The 25,482-nt window shown below is 45.6% G+C and overlaps 1 protein-coding gene across 1 annotated transcript; it reads left to right on the top strand.

Annotated features, from left to right (window-relative positions):
* Nucleotides 1-1,141: 1,141 nt before the first annotated feature.
* VXN (vexin) lies at nt 1,142-24,945 on the top strand. The gene is made up of 6 exons (XM_014838518.3): nt 1,142-1,854; nt 6,174-6,229; nt 13,658-13,808; nt 17,580-17,641; nt 20,458-20,549; nt 22,390-24,945. Exons 1-6 carry the CDS (start codon nt 1,788-1,790, stop codon nt 22,571-22,573), a joined length of 612 nt encoding a protein of 203 aa, XP_014694004.1. The 5' UTR covers nt 1,142-1,787; the 3' UTR covers nt 22,574-24,945.
* Nucleotides 24,946-25,482: the final 537 nt, after the last annotated feature.

The following is a 25,482-nucleotide window of genomic DNA, read 5'->3' as shown; positions in this document are numbered from 1 at the left end:
CCTCATCTCTGCCTCTTTATGCTCTGTCTTTCCCAATCCCCCATGCCCACCCCTCACTCTCCCAACACTACCCTGACCCCAAGCCCCTGTCCCTCCCACTGGCCCTCACGAGTGTGTGCATAACCACAGACCCATCAAGTGTGGGCCAAGGTGAAAGTACCTGCTCCTCTTCCCCAGCTAAAACTCTTTACCTTGGATTGGCATTCAGGCCTCAGGTCCCTTCCAGAGCAGCAGTTCCATTGACTTCCACCAGCTTCCTCTCACCTTCAGCCCCATTGACCCTGAGAGCCACCCCGGATGTTCAGAGTTAATATCTTCCCTTTGGCCCAATTTCTGTCTCCAGGAGGCAGCAGTTTGTGTTAGGTGTCCACCCTGGTTCAATCAAATGTGGCCAAAGGGACAAATTCAGGTGCAACAAACATGGCTTTCCAGAGCCATCCTCGGTGGCTGGGTGCAATTCTCAGAGACACAGGTATAACATTGACAACTACCTGATAAGCAAATGCCCCAAATTTGTCTACTATAGAATATCAATAGATGCCAAGTCCAGGCCTAAGAGATTATGGCTCAGGTCCCCCAAGTTCCAAGTAGGGGGGATAGGACAGCTTCAGAGGTGAAGAATGGAGTATAATTTAGTGGTCAAGGACATTGGAGCCAAGTTAGGGATCTAATCCTAATTCTGTCATGAACTAGGTATTTTAATCTTGGGCAAGTTGCTCAAGTCTCTGCATGCGTCAGTTTTCTCACCTATAAGAGGGCAAAAATAATAGTCTTATTTGATGGTTGTAGACATTAAATGAGATTTATATATCAGGCTTCCTAGCTCTTAACAAGCATTTAACCAATGCCAACTAACACTATTAACATTATTATCAACTATCAATTATCATCATCATTAGCAACATGAATAAGTAAATCTGTAATGGTATAATGAAAGGTAGTGGGTTTGACATAATACACATGTATCTCAACCATATCTTGTTTTTGTGTATGTATATATAGACTAACATATAGGAGATATACATATCCTATATATATAGGATAAGATATATTAGGATATTTAAGGTAATAAAAATATAACCTTCCTGTAATTGGGCACCTGGAGTGTCGGGACACTGCTTGTTACCACGTCCTTGCCAGCACTTGAAGGTTGTGCAAGGAGACGCTAAGCACACAGCTCTCTAGAAATGTCAGCCTTGTCTTGTACTGGCATGAGGCGAAAACGCTCTGGAGAAATAGTCCTTTTGTTTAAAATAGCAACTTTGAAGGAAGCCAGACTAACACATGACAAATTACTGAATATCCAGTTCTTCTGGAGGAAAGAAAAAAAGCCCCTTTATTTCTGAAATGAAAAGGGGAATCGCTGGGACTAAAATTCACGTTTCCTTTTCGGTGAAATTCTCCAGCCAAGCCCGGCGCTAACCGAGTAGGCGATTTCACTTCATCATCACTTCACAAAAGACTTCCAAATTCACTGCCGCAGACACGGCAAAATAAAAATGTTAAATACGTCCTGGCTGGGAGGGGACTGAAGCCTCCACACGCAATCAAAGGTTTGCAATAATAGGATTCATAAAAAAAAAAAAAAGAAAGAAAAGAAAAGACAGATGGGATTAGAAAATGTTGCAGTGAAGACTCTGGAATGAGATGAGCTCACAGCCCCAGCCTGTCTTTTGTGGACCTGCACAATGATCCCGGAGCCAGAGTGGATTAGGAAACATCGCGACTAGGGGTTCAGAGAGGGGCCTCCGGTTCGCACGCACTTTTGGGGAGAGAAGGCTGAAACGATGCATCAGATTTACAGCTGCAGTGACGAAAATATAGAAGTTTTCACCACTGTGATTCCTTCCAAGGGTGAGTAAAATTGCCCTTGAATGTTTCCTGGCTGTGGCGCCGTATGCAGGAGGGTGAGGGCAATCACGTGCTGGTTTACTATGATTTACCCTCCGCTCTCCGAGGTCTGATGGGTTCTCGTTTTGATGGTATTTGTTGTTGTTATTATTTCTTAGAAGGAGGCATGTGGATAAACATCAATCGTGGAGAAACAATCCAACCAGGGGGAAATGAGGGCAGTTAAATATCCCCTGCTCCACTTAACTCAATACCGGCAACCCAACATGCCAGAGGAAAGTGACAGCAAGCCATTGTTTGCGGAAACAGAGATGAAAACAAAATTCCCAGGGCAGCTAGATAGATTCTTTCCTCTTCTCCAGTGAGCAGGTGGGTTCTGAAATGAGAACCAGCTGGCTCCAAAGAATGATTTCTAACTGTGCTGTGAAATGCCAGGAGAAATATCCCCCACGGTGGCCTGAAGGCTAGTGAAGTGGTCATATAATGCTGTGACCTGGGGGGTGGCCTCTACACCCACCCCCGGGCCATGCCCCCAAACTCAACCTAGAACTAGTACTGCCAAAAAGTGTGACTTTGAAAGTCCTTGTGCTCGGTGGTGAATGGTGTCAAGTCCCAGGAAGGGCTTTGTGTCAGAGCTCCAGGTGTCTGGTTACTGGACAGTTCCCTTGCCCTCTCCAAAGCTTGGCCCTCTCTCCTGCTGCCTCTCTTCTCTCCCTGCAGCCCCTGTCTTGCTGGGAGAGCCCAGGACTCCGGCTTAGCCCCTGCTCTCATTGTCAGACTTGAATGAAGGGGGGTGGATGTTTGCTGGTGTTATGACCTCCTGTTCAAACAATTCCTTTCTTCTTCCCGTGTCAGCCACCGACGGGGCCATTGCTCAGGGGGGAAGGGAGAGACTCAGCCTGGCCACAGAGAGACAGCCCGCAGAACATAAATTAAGCTTTAGACATCCACTGCCAGATAGAAAAAAAGAGCTAGGAGTCTGCCCACGTGTATGAGTTGGAACTCTCTCTGGAGACTCTGAAAGGTACCTAGAAAGTCAAAGCTGACCCTCTGACCCGGCGGTTCCACTTCCCGGTAAATCCTCTTACACGTGGATGCTCACGGTAGCATTGATTCTAGGAGGGCAAAATTGAAAATAACCTAAGCGTCCTTGAAGAGGGGAAGGGACGAAGTGTGGTGTCATCATCCTCTGGAATACTCCACAGTAGTCAACAGGGATGAACTAGATCTCTGTGTACGAACACAGACAGAGCTCAAAAGCATAATGTTGAGCGAAAACAAAGCAGGCTGAAAAATTATATATGTAGGATAACAATTATTAAATTTGGAAATACAAAACAATACTGTATATTGCTTATGGATACATGTCCACAGAAAAGTATGAAAACATAGGCTGGAAAGACACAGATAAAATGAGTGATTTTAGGAGCCCTAGGGAGGGAGGGAAGTGGACTTAGGGGAGGCTAGAAAGGGACCTAAACTCACCCTCTCACTTTTAATTTATTTTATATGAGAAGGAAACAAATCGGAAGCAAATATGAAAATGTTAAAATATATCTATTTCCTGTCATTTTTTTCCCTTTAAAAATTTTTAAAAGGAGAAAAAAGTGCAAAGCCAAATGGCCCTTTTTAATTAAAACCTTTGTATGCAATTCAGGAGCAACTTCACCTGAATAAAATCATTCAAAACAGGACCTTGACTCCATTTGCTGAGCATAGTGGTCAAGAGACTGCTGCCACTTCTGTACTGTGTGACCTTGGGCAGACTAATTAACCTCTCTGTGCCTGAGTTTCTATTTTTGTAAAAGGGAGAACTAGAACTTACCTTCCAGGGTAATTATGGGGGAAAAAATGAGATATAGATAAATACAAAAAGCATCTAGAACGGTACCTGGCATGTGGTAAGCACCATTAAATACATCACTTACAAAGTGATTTCGATTTTTATTCCATATTGAGAGCAATGAATATGTTCAAAGATAAACATTTAAGCTATATTCCTTTCTTGCCATGTTCATTCATGGCCACCTCCTGGTATTAAACCAAGTATTCATTAGCGTTGATGGACATTTCACTGCTCAGGAAGTTGTTCTCTAGAAAAGGAGCATTTGCAATTTTATATTAGACCGCAAATGGAAGAAGTACGCCTCCTTGTATGTCTTGCCTTCTCCAAAGCCATCAAACAGAGGACTCTCTGAGAGAAGACGGTGCTAGTTCTTCTTGAGTCACTGCTGATGAGAGAGACTGGTAACTCTCCATTGCATCCCCACCTTCCCTAACTGCAGAAACACAGGCAGCTTTGACTTTAACTCGTGAGCATTACGGTCCTCCCTGGTATGCCCTATCCCAGATGCTACTGTTCAGCCATGTTTATTCAATGCGCAATGACCAAAACATTTTATGAGGCCAAGTTCAGCGCAGGGGCAGTGTTGCCTAGTGGTTAAGAGTGTAGGCCTTCTTCCACCATCAACTGTTTGACCCCCTAAGCCTCAGATTCCTCATCTATAAAATGGAGTTGATGAAGAGTACCTGCTTCATCGAGTTGCTGGGAAGAGTGAATGAAATAAGTCAAGCCATTGCCTGGTCAAGCTCAATGTGAACTATTATTACGTTTATTATTGTTGTTTTATATCCCTCTTTCCAACACACACATATACAAACATGTATTGGGTGTAACCTAATACCTATATATTTTTTTAGCTGAGCCATCTGAATATCTCGTGAAAATACGGCAACAGCAAATGTTACTGTGTTTCTTACATATTTTAAAGGCACAGGACATAGATCAAGTCTGTAATAGAGGACAAATGTGTATTTTTACTTTCTAGAGAGGAAATAAGCCATTTAAGGGAAAGATTTCATAGACACAATTCACAGTAAATGCAAAAGATAAAAGATGTGGTTTTACCAAGAAGATGTACCAGAAGTTATTTCCTGAGCTACACGAGAGCGGGTTTAATTCAAAGGGTAAACAGTAGCACAGCATTCAAAATAATTCTCTTGGGGAAAAGCAACAACGGGGAGGGTTAGCAAGGGGAATCGGAAAACATCAGGGGGGAATGGAGACAACTCCAGAAAGAGAAATCCTAATGGAATACTCTAGACATTATCACCTGTTCCTTCCACCTGCCCTCATCTTGCAGAGAAAGAGGAAAATCGGAATAACCACCGCTAATTCCTGGGAACTTATCCTTTGCCAGGTGCTGGGCCAAGGGCTTTATAAAGATTTGTTCATGTAATCCTTGCCACAGCCCTCTGAGGTAGGTGCTATTTTTACCCTGTTCTTACAGATGAGGAAAGTGAGGCTTCAAGAGAGTGAGTAATCTGCCCCAGTCACGTAACTGGCAAGCGGTCAAGTTTGGATTCACACACAAGTGAAAGGAACTGGCAGCCCTGGCTGTTAACCAGCACGCTGCACTCCTGGTTTCAGGGCTGCAAGCGCTTTGCAGAGAATAACAGCACAGCCCTCATCTGATCCCTTATCTGATAGACGACAAGAAGTCGTTTCAGTTCTAGGCAGGGTGGTGACACGGCGGGATTTCAGTTCCTGGTAAATCATTCTGGCAGCAGTGTGGAAAAGAGATGCCTGAGTATCTCCATTTTCAACAAAACACATCTTTTCCCAAGCAAGTTTTTTTTTTTATGTTTCATTGATTTTTAAGCTTTTTTTACTGTAGTAAAATATACACAACATAAAATTTACCATTTAGCCATTTTTAAGTATACAGTTCTGTGGCATTAAGCACATTCACATTGTTTGGCAACCACCATGACTGTCCATTTCCAGAATTTTTTCATCACCCCTAACAGAAACTCTGTACCCATGAAATAACGACTCCCCATTCCCTTCTTCCCCCAGCCCCTGGTAACCTCTACTCTACTTTCTGTCGCTATGAATTTGACTACTCTGGGTATCTCATAAGCGGACTCATATAATATTTGTCCTTTCATGTCTGGCTTACTTCACTTAGCTTAATGTTTTCAAAGTTTCTCCATGTTGTAGCATGTATCAGACTTTCATTCCTTTTTAAGGCTGAATAATATTCCATTGTACGTATATACCGCTTTTTGTTTACCCATTCTGCCACTGATGGGCATTTGGGTTGTGTCCACCTTTTGGCTATTGTGAATAATGCTGCTATGAGCTCTGGTGCACTCAACAAAATAACATCTAAAATCAAAATTGCAATCTGCCTCTTCTTCCCATTCCCCCTCCTCTGTGCCCCTGCCCCATTCCAGGTGTGAATCCTCTCGGTATTGTTACTGTAGCTACATCAGCCTCACAGTGTTCTCTAAAACCATTCTTTTCTCTCTCTTTCCAGTGTCCAGTCCAGCCAGAAGAAGAGTCAAAAGCTCTCAACACCTCTTGACCAAGAATGTAAGGAAACTTCCATTTTGATCCCTTTGATTGACTTTCATTAAAAAAGTAATATCTAGCTTCTTCACTGTCTCTCCCCTGCTCTCAAAAACCGGGAAGGTTTTCTAGATCCCAAGTTGTCGCTGTTGCATTCTCCATCCTCCACTTAACCAAAGTAAATGACAAACGTCAACCAGACAACAAACAGCTTTGAATGGGATCCCCCTATTCTGTCATTCTCCCCAGACGCAAAGTGTAAATCTCATTTCATATACACATTTTTTTCTTATTTAAACAGAATCCACGATGTGGGTATTTCATCTCTGGCCTAGGTATTCTCCTATTTTTGGCATTTGCAATATTCCATTTTTTCACTATTATAAATAGCAGTGCAATGAATTTATTTGTACAAAATACTATACTTTTGGATTAATTCCGTGGTGCATAGGCCTCAAAGTAGAATTAACAAGTAAAAGGATTAGAACAGTTCCACCCATCCATCCATTCATCAAATATTTGCATTCCTACTGCGTGTAAGAGACACTGTGCTAGATGTGGAAAATAATAGTGATTTTTAAAAAATGATTTCTGTTTACAGTTTGTCACACATTACCAGGAATTCTGAACAATTGCCAGACTTCCCGCAATGCTTTTCCATTTACCTCACCAACACTAGCTTTCATTTTTCAGTATTATCTTTTGGTACTTTAATAAGCATATACATTACCTTAAAACTAGTTTACATGTCTTTAGAGCCTAATGATGCTGTGAATTTCTCGTTTTACTTACAGGTTTCTTTATATAAAGCTGTCAATACATCTTTGCACTTTAAAAGTCTTATTTCAACTGCTAATTGTTTCCTCTTGGTTATACTGGAGTTTCTAGCATATCTGTCACAATTTTTCGTAGAACATCATTTTGATTTTCTAAGTATTTCCATTTTTAAAAGCGTATTCTCCATTTAAAAAAGAAAATTTTAAGTGTCCTGAGAGTGAGATGGGGTTTTAGTCATTGTTTTTATATACATTTAGTGTTTTTAAAATTCCCAAAGCAGTATATGCCCATTATAAAATTTGAAACATTACAAAAATACAAACTATAGCATTGGAAGGTCCTGAGAAGCTGTAGGACAGAGTGTTAGGCATGCAGACTTAGAGTCAAACTGCCTGGGCTTCTGTCCCAGTTCTATCCATTTCTAGCTCTGTGACCTTGGGCAAGATGCCCAACCATTCTGGGACTCAGCTTCCTTAGCTTTAAACCAGGGATGACAAGAACACATATCTCAAGAACCATTGGAAGGAGCAAATGATTTAATACATGTAAAGTGCTTGGTCCAGAGCCTGACACATACTGAGCATTCAGTAAGTACTGGTGTTTTTTTAAGTGAAAATTTCCCATACACTAACATATAATTATTATGCTTTATTGCTCAGTAACACACTGTTTTGCAATTTGTTTTTTTCACGAAACAATAAATCTTTAACATCTTTACATGCCAGTGAATAAATATAGATATCCCCTACCCCTTATAGAGGCTGCAGAGTATGCCACTGTATGAATATACTATACTTTTCAACCCAAACAAAATCTGAAGTTTTCTAAATTATGTAACCAAATCATCAATAAAGAGGTTTCTTCATTTTTTTCTACTAAAACAATGCCACAAGAAATATTCTTCAACATTTTTTTATGCTCTTATGCAAATGTTTTTGAGGATAAATTCATAGATATGAAAATGCTGTGTTATCAAATCAACACGTCGTACTTCTTAAATTTACACAATGTTTTATGTCAATTATTCCTCAATTTAAAAAATGAAAATGCTCAAAAGATATGAACATTGAAAAACTTGTAGCAACTGTGTTTTAAAGTACCTTAAACCAAACTTCTGAGCCATTAGTATATGGTGCCAATGTTGTTAATCCATGACAATCTTATAGGTGAAAATATCTTACTGTTTTAATTTGCATTTCTTGAATTATTAATATTATTATTCATCTTTTCATAGATTTTTATATTTTTTCCCAACAGGTTCCTCACTCAAGTCTTTTGCCCATTTTTCTGTCAATTGTATGCCCCTATTTTTAGTGACTTTTGAGAATATTTCACATATTAAGAAAGCAAAGGGCTTTTAATGGATGGAAAATTTCTCTGTTGTGGGGCAAGAGATTCCCATCTTTTGTGGTCCCTGAAAACTTAAGCCCACAGTCTAGAAGGAAAATGCTCCCAACTTTCAAGGAGCAGTGGGTGTTACCAAAAATGGAAATAGAAAGGGTTGTTTGTAGGTAAAGTTTAAGAAAAGTTTCACAACAGACCTTTCAGTCTGAATTCGGCATCACTCTGGATTCGAAGGAGCCACAAATCATTCCTGACTCAGGGAAGATCCCCTGGAATTGGAATATTTAGTTCTTAACTGAGTTCTTGCCTTGAATTTCCAGCCTTAAACAAGGTTCCTGTTTGAATCACCCCTTACACCAATACCTACTGGCTTTATAAGGACAGATGGTGGTTACAAAAGGTTTTAAAGTGCAAACCAAATCATTATACTTTCTAGTAGTTAAATAGGGTTCTAGGGAAGAAACTTCCCAGGAGATTCAGGACCTAAACAAAGGAGACTATTCTCAATGGTGGAGGTGAAGCCACATGGGCATGAGACACAGAACCACCAAAACGGGGGCACAACCTCCTGGAATATCCAATCAACGTGAGCCAGGCACTGTGGAACTTTCCCTTTCAAAAGTAGTTTTACTCAGAGAAGAAAAATGACTCAAGTCTATGAATACATATAAAAATTGCTTTTGATCCAAAAAAAAAAATCAAAAGCTAGGGTCTTGTCTTCAAATATGCAATCCTCCTCCAGACAACTTAATAAAGCCCAAGCCAGAGCCTTAAAAACGCCCTCTGGCCTTTGAGCTTTCCTCTGAATGTCTGATTTCCTCTAACAGCCTGACTCATCCTTTGCTTGTAAAATTCAGCCCCAGCCATACAGAACATTCAAATTAGAACAGACAGGAAAGGTCCCTTAGTCCACCTAAGATGGGGAAACTGAGTCCAAAAAACAAAGAATTGTCTCTGATTTCTTGTTTCCTCATTCAACTGGCCCTCGGCTTCCCTTTAAATTCCCAAGAAAATTATTCATATTTTGTAACTGCTCTAATGTACCAATGTTTACAACTTTCTTTGTCCTGAAATTCTTATTTGTGTCTATTCTCCCTCCCTGGGCTACCATTACAAATATCTCTGTCCTCTCTGAATCATGCTTAGTGTCCCAGTTTCCTCCCTCTCTGGACTCTTCCTAAGTTATGTTTTCCTCTGAACCCAGGGCAGCCACACAATGTTCCTTCTCTAGACAGTCTCTCTGGTCTCCCCAGTCTTGGATTGTTAGGCAATTTTATTGACATCCTGATCATCCTGATGCCACCAACATCCTAAGAGTAGCTCAAAGGAATAAATTCACTCTAAGGTGCAGGTCGGTTAGGCCTCCCAGTACAACGGAGCCACTGCCACTGTGCTTCAGAGCCCCTTCCTAATAAGCAGCAGGGCCGTCATCAGGAAAGATGGAGAAATGAGACTGTAAATGTCACATTCTCCCCAGACTGCAGCCTTGTGGAGGAGGGATTTGTCCGGTCATCTGATTCGTCAAAATGCACTGAGCAATCAATTACACTTGAAGATCCTTATCTGGATGTAGGCATTTCTGTGGGTCTTACAAAGAGCACTCATTTAGGAATCATGAAACCGTGGTTCTCATCCTGGCTCTGCCCCTTATAGCTCTGTGACCTTGAAGACAAATAGCCTCTCTTGGCCTCAGTTTCCCTATGTGTAAAATTAGGGAGTTGGGCTAGAACATTGCTACGGATCCCATTAGCCCAAAATCATGATGCTTCTCCATCCCCTCTGTCTCCCCTGTCTTTCTAACTCCCTACCAGCCCCCTAGGCTGGCAAACAAACAAGTGTGAACTGAAGGCATCAGTGGATGGAATCCTGGGGCTTGTGTGCTAGCCCATGTCCTCTGTTCTTCCCGTCACTGACCTAAGACCAGCAGGGAAGCCTCAATTTACTGTAGTAAAGCTTGTTGACTAGTACATTCCCCTGCTTTCAGCAGGCAGTTTGCTGACCTAGGAAAGAAAAATCCAACATTAAACCCTTGTCTCTCCTTCTCTCTCCCTGTTAATATCCACCCCTCTACCCCCTCAGTTCCCCAATCTTATCCCTGTACTCAGGATGCTAAAGAGCCTACTCTCAGGCCAGTTTGTTCTAAGACCAGCAGCAGCAGCAAGCCCAGACTGTGTCCTACAGACCAGAAAATAAACCAGGCTCTCAGGAGGCCACAACTATCCATTCAGCTGTCCACCCCCTGGTGTGGGCCTAACGTACTGCTCTGGAGCCCTCTCAGAGCCTCTGTTATTGTGGGGAATAAGAACCAAGTAGAAGGCCAGCTATGAGAGGGAAATCTCCTGAGATGGGTCCCTCTCCTCTTCCCTTTCTTGCTATTGGCATCCATTGGGGGACTGGAGAATACACCCTGAAGAGGCAGTGGGCCCTAAGTCATGACCTGGGAACTAAGCAGCCTCATCTCCAGCCCAGCAAACCTCCTAAACCCAGCCGAGGCTGAGCAGCTAATGCCACTCCACTCTCTCCCTTCCCATTCTCTTCTCCTGTCTGCCTCCAAGTGCAGAGAAGGGGTTGCAGAGGTGGCGCTTCTCATTCCTGAAAGGAGCACTTGCTTCCCATTCAGAGGAGAAAATGCTAGGTCTCCCCCAGGGACGACTCAGGCTTTCACATCCTGCCTCACTTTCTCCTTCTACAAAGTGGGTCTGAAAACACACCAGTCCTCGCTCCTCCTCCCTTAGAGGAATGCTGAGAGAATGAAGATAAAATCAGGAATACCTGTGATGGGAGGTCAACAGCAAAGACACTACTATGAGTGTCAAGTCATGAGACTCAGGTCTTTCCTGTTCAACCTGAAGACTCACATTCCAGGGGAGGGCCCTTAGACCAAACAGCACACGTGTCCAGGGGAACGGGGCTCCAAATTTCCACTAATCCAGGAAGTTCAAGTATTCTGGTGGCCTCGCAGCAGCATGCAGAGTGCAGTGCTAAGAGGAAGGAAGGAAAGGCAGAGAGCAGAGGGGACGCATGTGCAGGGAGCTGAGTGCCACACCACCCACGGCTGCGTCTCACGGCTGGCGCGGGGTGGACGGGTGCTGCCCCGAGCCTCGCTGAAGGCGTGCTGAAAACAGAAACACCTCCTTCTGCAGGGCCCTGAGGAGAAAGGGGACAAATCCTACACGTTCCTGAATTATCAGTTTTCCCCAAAGAATGAATGAGTCTGGGTCCTAAAATGGGCCTAAGAAGAGTGAATTTCCTAACCCAGAAAAGACCAAATTTGGGCTCTTAATTTTCTAAGCAAAGGACTACCTGTGGTGAGCTGAAGCAGAGTGACAGCTCCTCTTATTTTCCTCTGTGGGAGACATGAACCGCTCTCAGATGCTGTAGATAAATATGTGGCATGAAGAAAAACAGCAAGCTGTGCTATGAAAATCTCTACTAACGACAGGCGTTTACGCTGCCCCCAAACAGCCAGGCAGACAGAATATGCCCTTTCCACGTAACCACCAAGAGTTAAAATTGGGGTTTGAACTCAGGTCTGCCTGAACCCAAATGAGTTAACTGCTTCATCATTGACCAATTCTTATTTTAATTTGCATTTATTTAATTACAATTGTTCAGTGTCTTTTCATGTTTACTAGCCATTTGTATTTCTACCGTCAATTGCTGAATCATGTTTTTTGCCCCATTTTTCTATTGTTCTTCCTCTTTATTGATTTGTAAGAGTTCTACGTCCATAAGGATAATTCCCCATTATATGTAACACATGTTATATTGAGCCATATTCTATTCTAGAGTTTGTTTTTTGGTTTTTTTAACATGCATCTTTGCTCTAGTATTCATTTTGGTATGAGAAGTGTGGACAGGGATCTATTTCCCCCAGGGCCTGACAACAATATTTATTAAGGTCCAATTTTTCTCCACTCAGTTGAAGTATCACCCCATTACGATATTTAAAAATTCAGTCTTGGGGCCAGCCCAGTGTCGTAGTGGTTAAGTTCACACGCTCCACTTCAGCAGCCCAAGGTTTGCCAGTTTGGATGCTGGGCGGAGACTGAGTGCCGCTCATCAAGCCATGCTTGAAGGCATCCCACATAAAATAGAGGAAGATTGGCACAGGTATTAGCTCAGGGTCAATCTTCCTCACACACACACACACACACACACACAAAATCAGTCTTTTTCGCTTCAGCATCCTCCAAAAGTAATACAATTGTTATATTCAGACAACTGAGAGGGATCTGTCAGAAGCCAGATGGTAAGGGCTGAGATGGGGCCACCTCACTCACAGATGCGCTGTGTGCCCAGGATCTGGCACAGAATGTGCCTTTGCAGGATTTCTGCAGAAGGAAGGAGCGAGCCAGTGAATGCCAACCTCAGGGCAGCTGCCATGTAACGTTGGAGGTTCCCACAGCTGTAGGGGAGTGAAGACATTCAGAATGAAGACCCCCGTGTCCTGGATATGTATAGAAACATGCAGGATATGCAGCAAAGACTGCTAAAATTCCCTTCATCCCTCTTGGTCGTAAGATAAAATACAATATTTGTCTCACGTTTTTACATTTAAATTATTACAATGATTTAAGCTTTTTTATTATAAGCTTTAAGGCCCTTTTTGGTGGGCTCTGATTAAAGGGGTATTTCCCCTTAATGGACTTCTCAGAATAACTATTCAGCAGGTGACCATTACCAAAAAGGCCTCAGCATTTCTCACCCTGTTCTGGTTCAGGAGATCTCCACTTACTGAACCACCCCTGTGGAAATCCATCTCCCAGCTCCTCCCGGACCTCCGCCCTAGGCATTCTGTAGGGGGGAGGGGAAGTGTGCGTGCTCTGTCTTGCCAGCAGCCTCTTTCTTTTTAAAACCTGGGAATCAGTTGGGCCCGGAGTCCTCTCCCTAGGTATTCCCTCTGCATGAACAAGGGCATCCACATGGCTGCAAAGACTGTCACATGCCGATTTCCAGGACTGTCCATATCTCAAATAGCCTGTCCTGTTGTCAAAGTACATCAGGCCACAGAGCAGGTGACTAGCCCGGATTTTTGGCCTCATGGCCCAGGCTCCTGACTCTGTGAAGGGACTGCTCGTGAAGAAACCCCAGAACCCTCATTTCCTGCACCATGGCACCATCTGAGACGCTGAAGTTAAATAAAACACTTAACTGATTCAGGCCAGTTTACCCAGGTTTTCTCACTGTCCCTAGCACTCGCCGGAGGAAGGAGGCTCTGATCATTCCTTGCCAGCACGACGTCCACCTGCAAAGCTGCCGGCCTGGGCTTCGCCGTGGGTCCTGGGTTCCGGGGGAGAACAAGCTGACTGTCCTTCCTCCTCCCGGCAGGTGGTGATCGAGTCGGACCTCCACACGCCCCGGGCCCTGGAGCTGCTGCCGCACCGCAGCGACCGCCGGGACGCCGAGGGCCGCAGGTCGGGCCGGCTGCAGACCGCGCGGCCGCCCGGCGCCCAGCCGGCGAAGACCCCGGCCAGACCCGGTACGTGCGTCCGGCCGAGGCCGGGGACCCGCCCTGGGGGGGCAGTGACGCATGTAGAGCAGCAGCCGCAGTGTGCGTCCTCGCGTGTGTTTTGTCCCCCCGTGTTGTGGTCCTCCCGGGCGTCCTCCATCACGCCAGGCGAGCGCAGCACCTGTGGCGTGGGGACTACGGCTTTTCCCAGGTCCATGCTGTTCCTCCTCTGAATGCACCTGCTCTTGGGCCGCACCTACAGCAGCACCATAGAAACACCTTCACGTGTAAAACACTCGCTTCTGGGTGTGGGTAAGGAGCAAAGATGCTTTCATCTACCGTCTTGCTCCACAGGAAGCCCTGCCGGATTCAGGAAGAGATGAAAATCATTCTGTTCTGGGGAAGAGAAAGCCAGTGTAGACATGACTCATGAAGCAAAAGAAGCCAACATTATTTATTTTACAGCCGTGTGTGTTAGTTATGCCCTCTTAAAATCTCACCATTTTAAACTTGAATAACTTAGCCTATTTCAACAATCTATGAAAAGAATTTAGGGACAAATTTGTTTTGAAAACTGGAAACATAGTCTTACCTTCAACATTATTTTTGAAAATGGCTTCCACCCCAAGCAGTTAAACAGGAGTCTCATCCAGCCTGCTGAAGTCTGTGCTGGTATTTTGCCTTTAATTGCTGGTTTACTTTATTTCTGTTATGCCCACAGCCTAAAGTTATTCATATTTTAATTCCAAAAATACACAATGGCAAGTCTGGGATGTCCTTCTCAAAGCTTTTTTGGTGTTAATTTTGTGTTACAAGAGCTGAAATAAGACTCTATTATGTCTTTTCATCCATCCAGCTTCTCTTTGCTGCTTCATAGATGCCAGACTGGATCTCTAAGATGTCTTATGATCGCTAACACCCTAACCTGGTTTTACGATCCTCTTTATAAGAATACATAAATCAAGCTATATTCTCTAGTTAAGTGATTACATATACACATATGTACGTAGAGTGAAAGCATTAGGAAAACCACAATCTGCCTTGCAAATTAAGAAGAGATGAATTTTTCTGTGTCTATATATAGGCAGGTGGGTGGGTGCATGTGTGTGTAGAAAGAATATCTTCGCTTCAGAATCATAAAGTGAATTTAGAGCCATGTTTCTCAAATTTTAATGTGCAGAAGGTTCACCTGGATATCTTGTTTTTATGCAGATTCTAATTCAATGGGACTGAGTAGGGCCCCAGGTTTTGTTTCTAATTAGCTTCCAAATGATGCTAATGATGTTGGTCTGAGGACAACATATTGATTAGCAGGGATTTAGAGATGATCTAATGGGTGTTTCTCAAAGTGGGGTCCCCAGAGCAGCAGAATCTCCTGAGAACCCTGCTGATTTACAGAAGAGGAAACTGAAACCATAGACACTATTTGACCTATCCAAGGTCACACTGCTCATTAGTAATGGAACTGAGATTAAATCTTGGGTCTCCTGATTTCCTAGCTAATGCCTCTTCCCCCTGGGAGAATAATGTCTTCCCTACTGTCTAGTATTAGGGGCCACTTTCTTCCCTTTCGAAGTAGCTTGTAGAAGCCTGGATTGCTCAAGGCAGTCTTTTGTTCTGAAAGAGGAGAACAGTAAGTTATGAAATGGAGAGAATCTGCCCAACATGTGACAGTCAGCTCATGCAGGGAATGTGCTAGTCAGGTTTAAAAAAAACGATTGAGCTGGGCATTGATTCAATTTCTTCAGCTTCCCCAATCTGATAGATTCCAGAGGGGGTGGGACAGCAGGAGGGTTTCTGAGTCAAAGCTAGACCCCAGAGCTCTCCACACGAAAGGCCTGGCATCGAGTCTTCCATCCTCCTGTCAGAAGGGCGTGTGTCTCCAGGGGTCTCAGATCTGGGGACTTGTTTCTTTTCTGAGCTATAGGAGAAGGCTCCCGGATATTGTAGTCTTCCCATGTGGGAGAAAGATTCTCCGAGGAATCTTGGAAATTGCAGGGACTCTGAAGGCAGAGGCCCGGCTGAGAAAGTCTCACCATGAGCCTTGAGCAGGTGGGCCTTCAGTGCCTGGAAAGGGGACAGCCCCCCTCCTGGGCCTGGGAGAAGGGGCTGCCTGCAGAATCTCTCCACCAAGTTGTCCCTGGGCACCTCAGAATCAATTTGTTCAAAGGGAACTCATCTTCCTCCTTCAAACTTCTGTTCCTTTCTCTGCTGAGGCCTCCATCCATCTTTCCAGCAAGCCACTGGGATGTTTTCCCTAACACTCCCTTGTCCTGCCCCAACCACACTCCACCCACCACTTCACACATTAGCACTGACAGCGTCAGCTCCTAGCTATGTCTCGTCTCTCCTTCCTGGTACCTACCTCAGGCCCTGGGCTCAGACTCCCTTCATCTTCTGTGTTGCAGCCAACCCTGGCCCTCAGCCACCAGTCCCCCTTTCTCGACAAGGCTACGGGAGGGGTCTTCTAAAGCAGAAATCTGCCTCTGCTATCACTCTTTTAACACTGTGTCCTCCCCACCCCTGACCACCCTCCAGACCATGTCCAAGGCCGTCCAAGACCCATCCTCTGCTGACCTCCCTGGGACCATCTTCTGTCCATACACAGAGCAACCCTGAGCCGCAGTGGAATTCTCTGACTACTATATTATATTCTGTTTCCTTCGCTGACACCGCTCCCTCTATGGATTGCCCTCCCTGTCTCTTTCCACCTGGCAAAGTCCTCCCAGACTGGGTTAGGGGGGGTCCCTCAGTCAAGTTCCCCAACCCTGAAAGTTCACCAAAGAGGTCAGTTTGCCATTCCCTAGATTGTCCTTACCTGGCTTCATTTTAATTGTCGTGTTTCTCTAAAGCCCTGGTTTCCTCATCTAGAAAGTAGGGACTATCATGATACCTAACAGGTAGGTATCATGTTAGGTGAGGATTGAATGAAACTGTATTCGTGTTTTACACTCAGCACGGTGCCTGACACACAGTAGATACTGAAATATGAGCTGTTACTTATGCCAGAGCATTGCACATTATGGTTGATCTTGATAGTCTTGTCATTTTTTATTATCTTGGCATTGAGATTTTTTCCAGGGAGTGGGAGTGTTGCATTTCTATGTGCTGTAATGTGATAGGATGGGGCTCATTCTGGAACATCTGCCCCAGGAGAGGACCATGTTGAAAGCTAACTTCCCCCACCTATTGCTGCTGCCTCAGCTCAACACCTGGATTCTCAGAAGCTGCAGGCTTCAGGGTAGAAATTACTGAGAAGTAGGTCAGGCCTCAGGAATAAAGGCATAGCAAGAGGTTCTCATGTTCATCTATCTCACGTGGCTGGGGTCTCAGGACGCTGACAGACTCCAGTCCTTCCATGTTCTGAGTCTCTACTTCCCCCCGCCCCCAGGCAGGACTTCTCGGCTCATCTTCCTAGAGAGGTGTCCTGGTTGGGTAATTGATCCCAGCTGTGAAGACTTAACTCCTGATAACCTCTTGTGATCTGGGGCCTTAGGAAGGGAAGAGGAGCTGAGGGCACATTCTCTGAGCACCAACTGTGCACGGACACGGTGCTAAATGCTTCCACACACGTGCTCTTGCGAGACCTTAGTTCTGGCCGCTGGAAGAGAGCTAGGCATGCAAGTGACCCTTGACGGTTGCCCCCTTGCCTGACCCTACTGCCTGAGTTTGCTGCTTGGTACAAAGCCTTTTAGAAATTCCCGGCTTGTGATTGATTAGCTAACAAGATAATTGATGCTGAACCAGGGAGACGTGGAACACAGAGCCCCTGGGTAACGTCTCCTCTGTTCAACTTTGCAGTGGGGATTTCTGAACCCAAATCTGCAAATCTGTGTGGCAGTAGAGCATATGGAAAATCTTTGGTAAGTACAATAAGCCTGGCTAGTTGTATCTGTTGTGCTTTAAACTTCTTGCCCCGACTGGGCCATGAAGAGAGACTCAGTGTCCTTTGTTCCAGGCCTGAGGGTTCTTTCCCCTTTCTCTCCATCAGCTTGTGGCACGCCCCTGGCTGCTGCTCTCTCCGGCCAGAAGTTCAGCTCTTAGGCAAACAGAAGAAGGTATTACCTAGCAAACATTTCAAACATGGGGAGCAATAAGTGGTTTCCATGGTAGGCCTCTGCCAGGTGGAAATACCTGACTAATTTCCTGGGACAGCTACAGGGATAAAGAGATGCCAGGGTCTCAAGCATCGTGAAAACCCAAAACACCAGTCATCTCAGGACGGGACACCTCTGAGGGCACTGCACCTGGAGCAGGCGTGGAGGTTTGGGGTTTGAGATGTGTATTAGGGATCAATACCTGTGACAGGAGAAGGGAGGCAGACTTGGGCACAGGGAACGCTGAACCACCCGGCAGGCCTGACACCTCCTGGTGGGAGCTCCGGGGTAAGTGTTGCCCATCCAGGGGGCCCCAAGTTGGACCCAAATGGCCAAGCTTTTATGTTTCCTCCTTGTTCTGCACGGCATGTGGGCTGCCCCAGGAGCGCGTGACCTTAGATGAGGCCCTCTGCTGCTTGTCTTCCTGCAGCTGGGCAGCGTATTCCTCCCTGAAGGGGGCTCAGGTGGCACATGTCCGGTCTAGCTCAGCATCACCCTGACAAAAATACATCTCCATCTTCTGGGCATGAATATGGGTACCCTCCGGTAGCATGGTAGGGGTGGAGTCATGGATGGAGGTGAGATGGGCTCGAGCATCCTGAGCTCTGTGAACATCAGCTCTCAGGATTCATCAACTGTGCCATGTGAGAACTAGAAGAGACCCAGGATTGTCTGGGCCAGTCTCTTCGTCCTTATGGGACAAGTCCGACAGAGATCTGAGCACTTCACTCCTGGTCTGAGTAGGAAATCTAATCCAAGTATCTCATATAGGTGTATTAGGAAAACCACATATGGGGCAGGCATGGGTCAGGCTGTTTTGTCAGGAGCCCCTTGCCCCAACCTAGTACTCAGGGGAAACTGAAGATGGCTGGGCCACTTCCACAGAGTGGAGGTTGTCGGGCTGTGACAGCTCAAACAGCTGCCCTCAGCTGAGCCCAGAGGAAGACTAAAGCTAAGGGGAAGAGGACAGCTCACAGCCTTGGATTACCTGCCCCCGGGCCCTGGGCTGGGCTCAGTGCTGTTGGCAGAGAGGTAGCTGCAGCCGGGAGGCCAAAGTTGTGATGGGATAGGGTGGTGATGGGGACACGGTTACACAGGAAGGGCCAATAATAATGCGGAGGACAAAGAGGCAGCTTGACTGCCCCTTCCTCTGGGCCTGGGCCTGAGACGGTGGGGCTGGGGTCCTGCAGCTCATCGGTGGCCTGTTACGGCAGTGCAGAGCTCACACGGCTAAATCTGATTCAACGCTGAAATGCACTGGAGATCAGACTAAGGACAGTGGAGAAGGAGGGGCTGTATGTTCCTGGGGCCCTTGGCACAATGGGGAGGGAGAGCTCCCAAGAGGCCACAAGGTGGCACAGTAGCTCTGCCCACAACCTTTGGCCAGCTCGAGAGAGAAGGGGGTGGTGAATCATGGTGTCCTTGACCTGGAATTTCCCAGCAATTCCAGGAATGTGGTGACCTTAAACCTTCAGTGGGACTTGGGGCAGAGAAACAAAGCATAACATGTGTCTATGGACTGAGCAAACCCTGGACTCAGCCCTGGTTAGGCCATCGGTTACTTTTCAATTCAGCCCATGTTTTCTTGAGCACTCACCACCTCCTTTAGGAGAGCTGAGGAGGACCACGAAAGGGGTTAATCCCAGTCCCTGCCACACAGCACACAGCCTCCTGGGGACTCAGAGACTGGACAAACAGGAAACAAGTAGAAAACTGAAAAAGATAGAACTGGTGGGATGTCACACAGGTAATCAGTGCAGTGGGGACGTGAGGACAGAGAAAAATCAACTTTGGCCACCAGCCTTAGGGAAGGCTTCCTGTAAGAAGTGGCCTTGAAGGGCAAGCAGAAATGAGGCTCAATGTGGAGAGTGAAGGAAAAGCTGAGTGAAGATGCGGAGTTGTGTGTGAGCATTAGGAAGGGCAGGAACAGGCCTGCTGGGACTGGAACTGTTGGTACACGTGGGGTGTACTGCATAGGGGTGGAGCTGCATAGATGAGGAAGAGTCTGGGTTTGAAGGGCCTTGAAGAGCAGGCTGCAGTTGGCTTCTGCCTGCCCTGCAGTGGGGAGGCCCTGCAGTGCTCGAGTCCAGGAAGGCCTAGGAAATGTGGCGGGTCTGGTCAGAAACACGGAGGTCCCGGTGACTGGCCCTGAAGGCTGCAGCAGAGGAAATGGAGAGGATGGCACTAATCTAGGCAGTATTTCCAAGCAAGAATCTGCAGGATTCGATGACAAAGTGGACACAGATAGTGGGGGTGTGTTCTCAGATTGAGTTGCTCTGTTTCAAGTTTCTCTAGGTTGGTGGTTGTCAAAGTGGGGTCCCGGGACTAGCAGCACCTCAGAACTTGTTAGAAATGCACATTCTCAGGCCCACACCAGAACTACTGAATCAGAAACTGGGGTGGGCCCAGCACTGTGTTAACAAGCCCTGCAGAGGAGGCTGGTGCCCGCCGAAGCGTAAGGACTGTTGCCCTAGGTTGGGGGTGGTTCCATTTAGCCATCCCCCTTTCAAATGGCTCCAGTCAGTGCCAGAGTTGGGAACATGGCTACAGCTCATATTCCCTTCCCCTTCCCCACCACCCAGATTCCTCCGGTGGCCCGGATCTCAGTGAAAGCCCCCACCGTCCTGGAGGTGGCAGCCACAGGCCCAGAGAATGGAGCTGTTCTGACAAGAGGGTAAGTGCTGTGCCTCCCAGCCCTGCCGCCTGCGGGGCTCCCTGCCTGCTCTGGTCCTGCGGCAGAAGAGTAACAGGTGGCCTGGTTTACAGACTCTCAAGATGCTAAAATAAAATCCATGCCAGCTGTAAATTACCTTTTAATGAGGGCAATAATCCTGGGTCCCTGGCGCGCCTCATCAGCTGTTTCCCTAGGATTAGGCTGAAGTGTTTCTGATGGTTTCCACTTCGTTAACACCACTCTTTAGACTTGGAGAAGTGTCATTTGGGAGGGGTTTTGGTTAATTAGATAAATGTAATCACAGGCCTTATTCAGAGCCTCCCACACTGGTGTCAGAGATGCCTCATGAATTAGGTTAAGGATCCCTCCCCAAAGGTACGGAAGTGCTTAAGACAGAAAAGTTTCAAACCAAATTTATAAGCCCCATGTTGCTGTTCATTCTGGTCCAGAACCAGCAGCTAGAGCAGCAGGAGTGGATAATCGCCCAGCGACCCCCTCATTGCCTTCCATGTTGCACTGAGAAGATGGCAGGCAAGAGTCTCAGACTCAATTCAGCATGTGCCTTTGTTCCTCTGCCACCACCCTCCATACTGCAGCTAGCAGGAAAGTGGTTTAGGAGGTGAGGAAGGCTCTGGGCTCTTTACTCAGATCTCTTGCTTGCCTGGCACTGCCACTGATAGCTATGACTTGAGGCAAGTTATTCAGACCTCCATGTCCTCATTTATTTAAAAACAAAACCAAAACATGAGGATGATAATAGTACCCCTCTTGATGGGTGGTTGTGAGAATTGAATGAGATCATGTGTGAGGAGCTTAGCACTAACTGTTGCTATCATTTTTCAAGAAACTTACAATCTAGTAATTGGAAAGACACTACTTGGGAACATGTCAGCTATGCACATGTGCAGGACCACGGGCTAGAATATCAACCCAAGTGGTGCACAGCTTGAAAACTGTGAGAGTACAGGGAGGAATACACCAGTGTGAAGCCCTTCTACATAAGAGAAAGTCATGTAGAAAGAAGTATAAAAGCAAAGTCACTCAATATGTTGGAACCTAATTGGAGAAAAGTAAGAAAATCGCTTAGATTGTATTAAGTTCTAGTAGCAAATTGTTCTGAGCAGCAATAGCTGTTGCTGACTGCTGAGCAAGCCAGCAAAAACTTACTGTGCCTCAATAGAGGTCAACCTTTCTGATCCACATCACTGTGTTGCGAAGGGTTCTAAATGGTTCCTTTGTCTCTAAGTTCAGGCATTCTCATTTCAATTTGTTCCTGGACCCTGGCTATTGAAAAGGAAGGCCATCTCTTTCACTAGGGAACAAATGAGGAGAAAAATGAACATTTATTGCTGGAGGCTTTATTATCTCATTTTCCTCTTCACAAATGCCCTGTGAACTAGTTGAAATTATCCCCATTTTGCACATGAGGGAACTGAGGCTGGTCGAGATTAAGTCACTTGCTGAGGTCACACAGTAGCTGCGGAGCAGGATTCAGTCCCAGAGCTCATGTTCTTTCAGTAGCTGATGCTTTGGGACATCTGCCCTTTCCAGCAAGATTGTTCATGTAAAGGTGGGAGAGGTGGTAAAAGAGAACTTGGGACAAGAGCAGAACTTGAGATCCATGAACCAGTGTACCCAGAGCCACCTCCTTCCTTCACCCATGTGAGGATCCCCCAGGGCGTCATTCCTGCGAGGGTCCCAACAGTGACCCTCCAGCCTGGTCACAGGATGTGTGAGCAGAGTTGGAGTGAGAAGTCTGGCTACTCTTCTCAAGGGCAAAAATTAAAAGTCTGGCTCAATGAAGTGACTGCCTCCCCACCCATCCCTGGCTTTTCTATAGATCCAGACATCTCAAGAAGATGACTGAGGAGTATCCAACCCTTCCCCAGGGAGCAGAAGCCTCCCTGCCGCTGACAGGAAGTGCCTCCTGCGGTGTCCCCAGCATCCTCCGGAAAATGTGGACAAGGCACAAGAAGAAGTCTGAATATGTGGGAGCTACCAACAGCGCCTTTGAAGCCGACTAAAGGTGACCCTCCAGGTGCCTGGCGTTGGGCAAAGTTCACTGCACAAAGGGAGAAAACTTCCAGATTGGAGCTGAGCCACATTCACCTCTGCTAGTAGCTGGTCCAAACACATCATCCTCCCTTCTTAACCAATCACCCTGGCTTAGGATGCAGGGTAGGAACTTCCCTCGAAGGCGAAAGAAACTGTACCTTCTTAGAATCGATAAAGCCATTGGTCTGAAAGTGACTTGGGAGGTCATAAAGTTTATATCCCTATCTATAAGCAAAACCACACCAAAATCAAACTTGGCCCATTTTAAAAACCTCCAAGGAAGGAAGCAGGCAATTCCTCAGTCTTCCTTGTGAGTCGTTCTAATGTGTGTGATTTCTGGCATAAATGGAAGAGCTTGATGTTTGAGGCACTTACTATTCTGTTATCACATTTATTTCATCTTCAGGAGGTCTGGTTTTTAATGACAAAGCACTATATGTTTACTCAGCAGTTCTAATATCCCCTTGAGAGTATTGTTAAGGTCAGTTTTATTCATTTGGCATGATTGCATGAATTCTCGATTCTTTTACATGCAGCTTTTCTGTAGAAAAACATGATTAAAAATTGAATGTTGTATGCTAATGTTTTCTGAAGTGGCATAGTCTAGTGGAATTAATACCACCTTATTTTGGTATAATGATTTTAACTTCCAGAAGTGCTTTCCCTTCCACTATCTCTTATTTTCAAAAAGTCCCTATTAAAGAAAGCACAATTATTCCCTATCTTCAGATGGGGAAGCCAAGGCCTTAAGAGGTCATGTGACTAGATACCAGACAGTGGAACGAGATACCGGGTCCTCAACTTCCTTACAGACTCCTTGCTTTGCTTACTCTAGCAGGGATTCGACGAAGGTTTGGAGGGGTAGGAGTATGTCTCTGGGGGAAATCTTTGAAGGGAAGAATTTGATAAAGTTGGAACAAGTAAGTGACTTGAATAAAATACATCATTATGTATTTGGTTGAACCAGAAGAAATTGCTGTTTTTGTAAGTCAAAAACAATTGATTGTCAAATTCATATGGTTCAACCTAATGTATAATATTATGCTTTCCTCTTTCAATGGAAATGTCATCATAAATTCCATTGTCAACATCAGTAGCCTTACAATGACAATATGGTAATGATAGCTACTGTTTATTAAATGCCTACTATGTGCCAGGCATGACACTGAGCACTTTACATACATTGTCCCAATCTTTCTAACAACTGAGTTAGGTGGTCTTACCCATTTAATAGACAACAGTTTAAAGTGGTTAAACAATTAGTCTGAAGACACATAACCCATATGGGCATCAGGCTTCAATGCCCTTGTTATATTTACTCTCTCACACAGTATAGTTCAGAATATAGAGAAAGATCAAGGTTAGGAAATAATTTTCATCTCAAATGCTAAACACGGTTGCTTGGCAGAGGCTGCCTGGAGTGCCGTGTGGAGATGGAATCTGAGATACAGGCCTGAGGGATCAACTAGTAATGCCTGTTTGTGGAGGGGATGAGTGGCATGCGCCTGTGTATTTGTCATCTGTAGCCTCAATTCTGCCCAGAAGGCTTGTTTTCTAATTCAGAAGCTTAAATTAATCCAACCAATTTAATAACTGGAGACTCCATGGTGAAATTTAATCTAAGACTAGGTTGGAAATTGCCATGTCTTGGTGCAAAGAAGAACTTGGCTGCATTTCTGGTCTCCGACTCAACTGTTAGTCATATGCTGCTGCTCTGTGGCCACGTGTTGCTTTTTTGCTAAGTTGCTTGTTTCCATATCTCCAGGTGAACGTAAGAAGGCATGGGGGGATAAGAGGACCAGGCTTCTGGGCTCTCACCCTGCTGATCTCTGCCCTTCAACAGTTGTTTTAACTCTGAACACCCAATCCTCACATCAGAACATGATTTGGAGACTTGGGCGTCAAGTGTTCCTTCAGTGAGGGCCTCGTCTCACTGGACCGTCTAATAGTCTTACATAGTACAGATAGCAGGGCCCAGAGCAAAGTTAGGGAGCAAACAGATGATATATGCTGGACCTATCGGAGTATCCTAAGATTATTTATTTTAACTTATTTAATTTATAACTGACATTCTTTATTTGTATATGGCAGCTGGAGATTTCTGTAGAATGGAACTAATTTATTTTTAATTTAAATGTTTCATGATGAAGTTTGCTTTGTATAGAACATTTTGATTGGCCAATTCAAATAAACATAAAGTACGCTTTGTTCGTGACATTAATAAACCACCGCAAGAGTGTGCCTGAGGCTCCCTCATTGAGTGTGAGAAGGCTTTCACAAAGGGAAAGAATTGTGCATCTGGACCTCATTGCTCCTTTACCTAAATGAAAAGGATTGTGAGAAAGAACCCAGCGTGTTCTTTCCATCCTAAGGCAATATCTGGTTTTGATATTATGGGTCTGCCCAGCAGTCCACACCAGAGCCATTTCTCACAGGGCCTGGCCTGGCATGACCTGTCCTCTCTGAGCTCCCTCTCCTCCCTGCTGATGCTTGACCCCTCAGCCCCACGAGAAACCCCAGGGGGCCCATTGGCCATGCCCAGCCAGCTGGCCTCTCAGCCCCGAAGCTGGGGGAGGTACAGCCTTTCTCCTCTGTACCCACCTCATGTTCAGCCTCACTGGAGACTGCCCCCGTGACTCACGTTACAGCCACTTGCAGAGGGACGCCAAGGCTAGCTGCAGACGGCTCTCCGGGAATGACGGAGCCTGGAGTCTTCTCGAGCCAGAGGCAACAAGGTTTCCAGGACATTTAGGGTAATAAACTTGCCTCTGTTAGGACCAAGTCCAGTCAAATATTTCAGTTCTTACTGTGTGCTCTCTGTGGCAGTCCCCCACCCTGCCCCATCCTTGGGTTGCCTTCAGAGCAGGCAGATGGGCAG

Source organism: Equus asinus, chromosome 12 (genome assembly GCF_041296235.1).
Source record: "Equus asinus isolate D_3611 breed Donkey chromosome 12, EquAss-T2T_v2, whole genome shotgun sequence".
Classification (NCBI taxonomy): Eukaryota; Metazoa; Chordata; class Mammalia; order Perissodactyla; family Equidae; genus Equus; species Equus asinus.
Note: the sequence above shows the minus strand (reverse complement) of the source record. Positions and strands in the feature narration are given on the sequence as shown.

Bases quoted from the DNA above. Each gene is read 5' to 3' on its own strand.
- VXN (XM_014838518.3), top strand. From the start codon at position 1,788: ATGCATCAGATTTACAGCTGCAGTGACGAAAATATAGAAGTTTTCACC. The intron at 6,230-13,657 runs GTAAGGAAACTT...TCCTCCCGGCAG, and splicing joins AACACCTCTTGACCAAGAAT to GTGGTGATCGAGTCGGACCT. The intron at 13,809-17,579 runs GTACGTGCGTCC...TCAACTTTGCAG, and splicing joins GAAGACCCCGGCCAGACCCG to TGGGGATTTCTGAACCCAAA.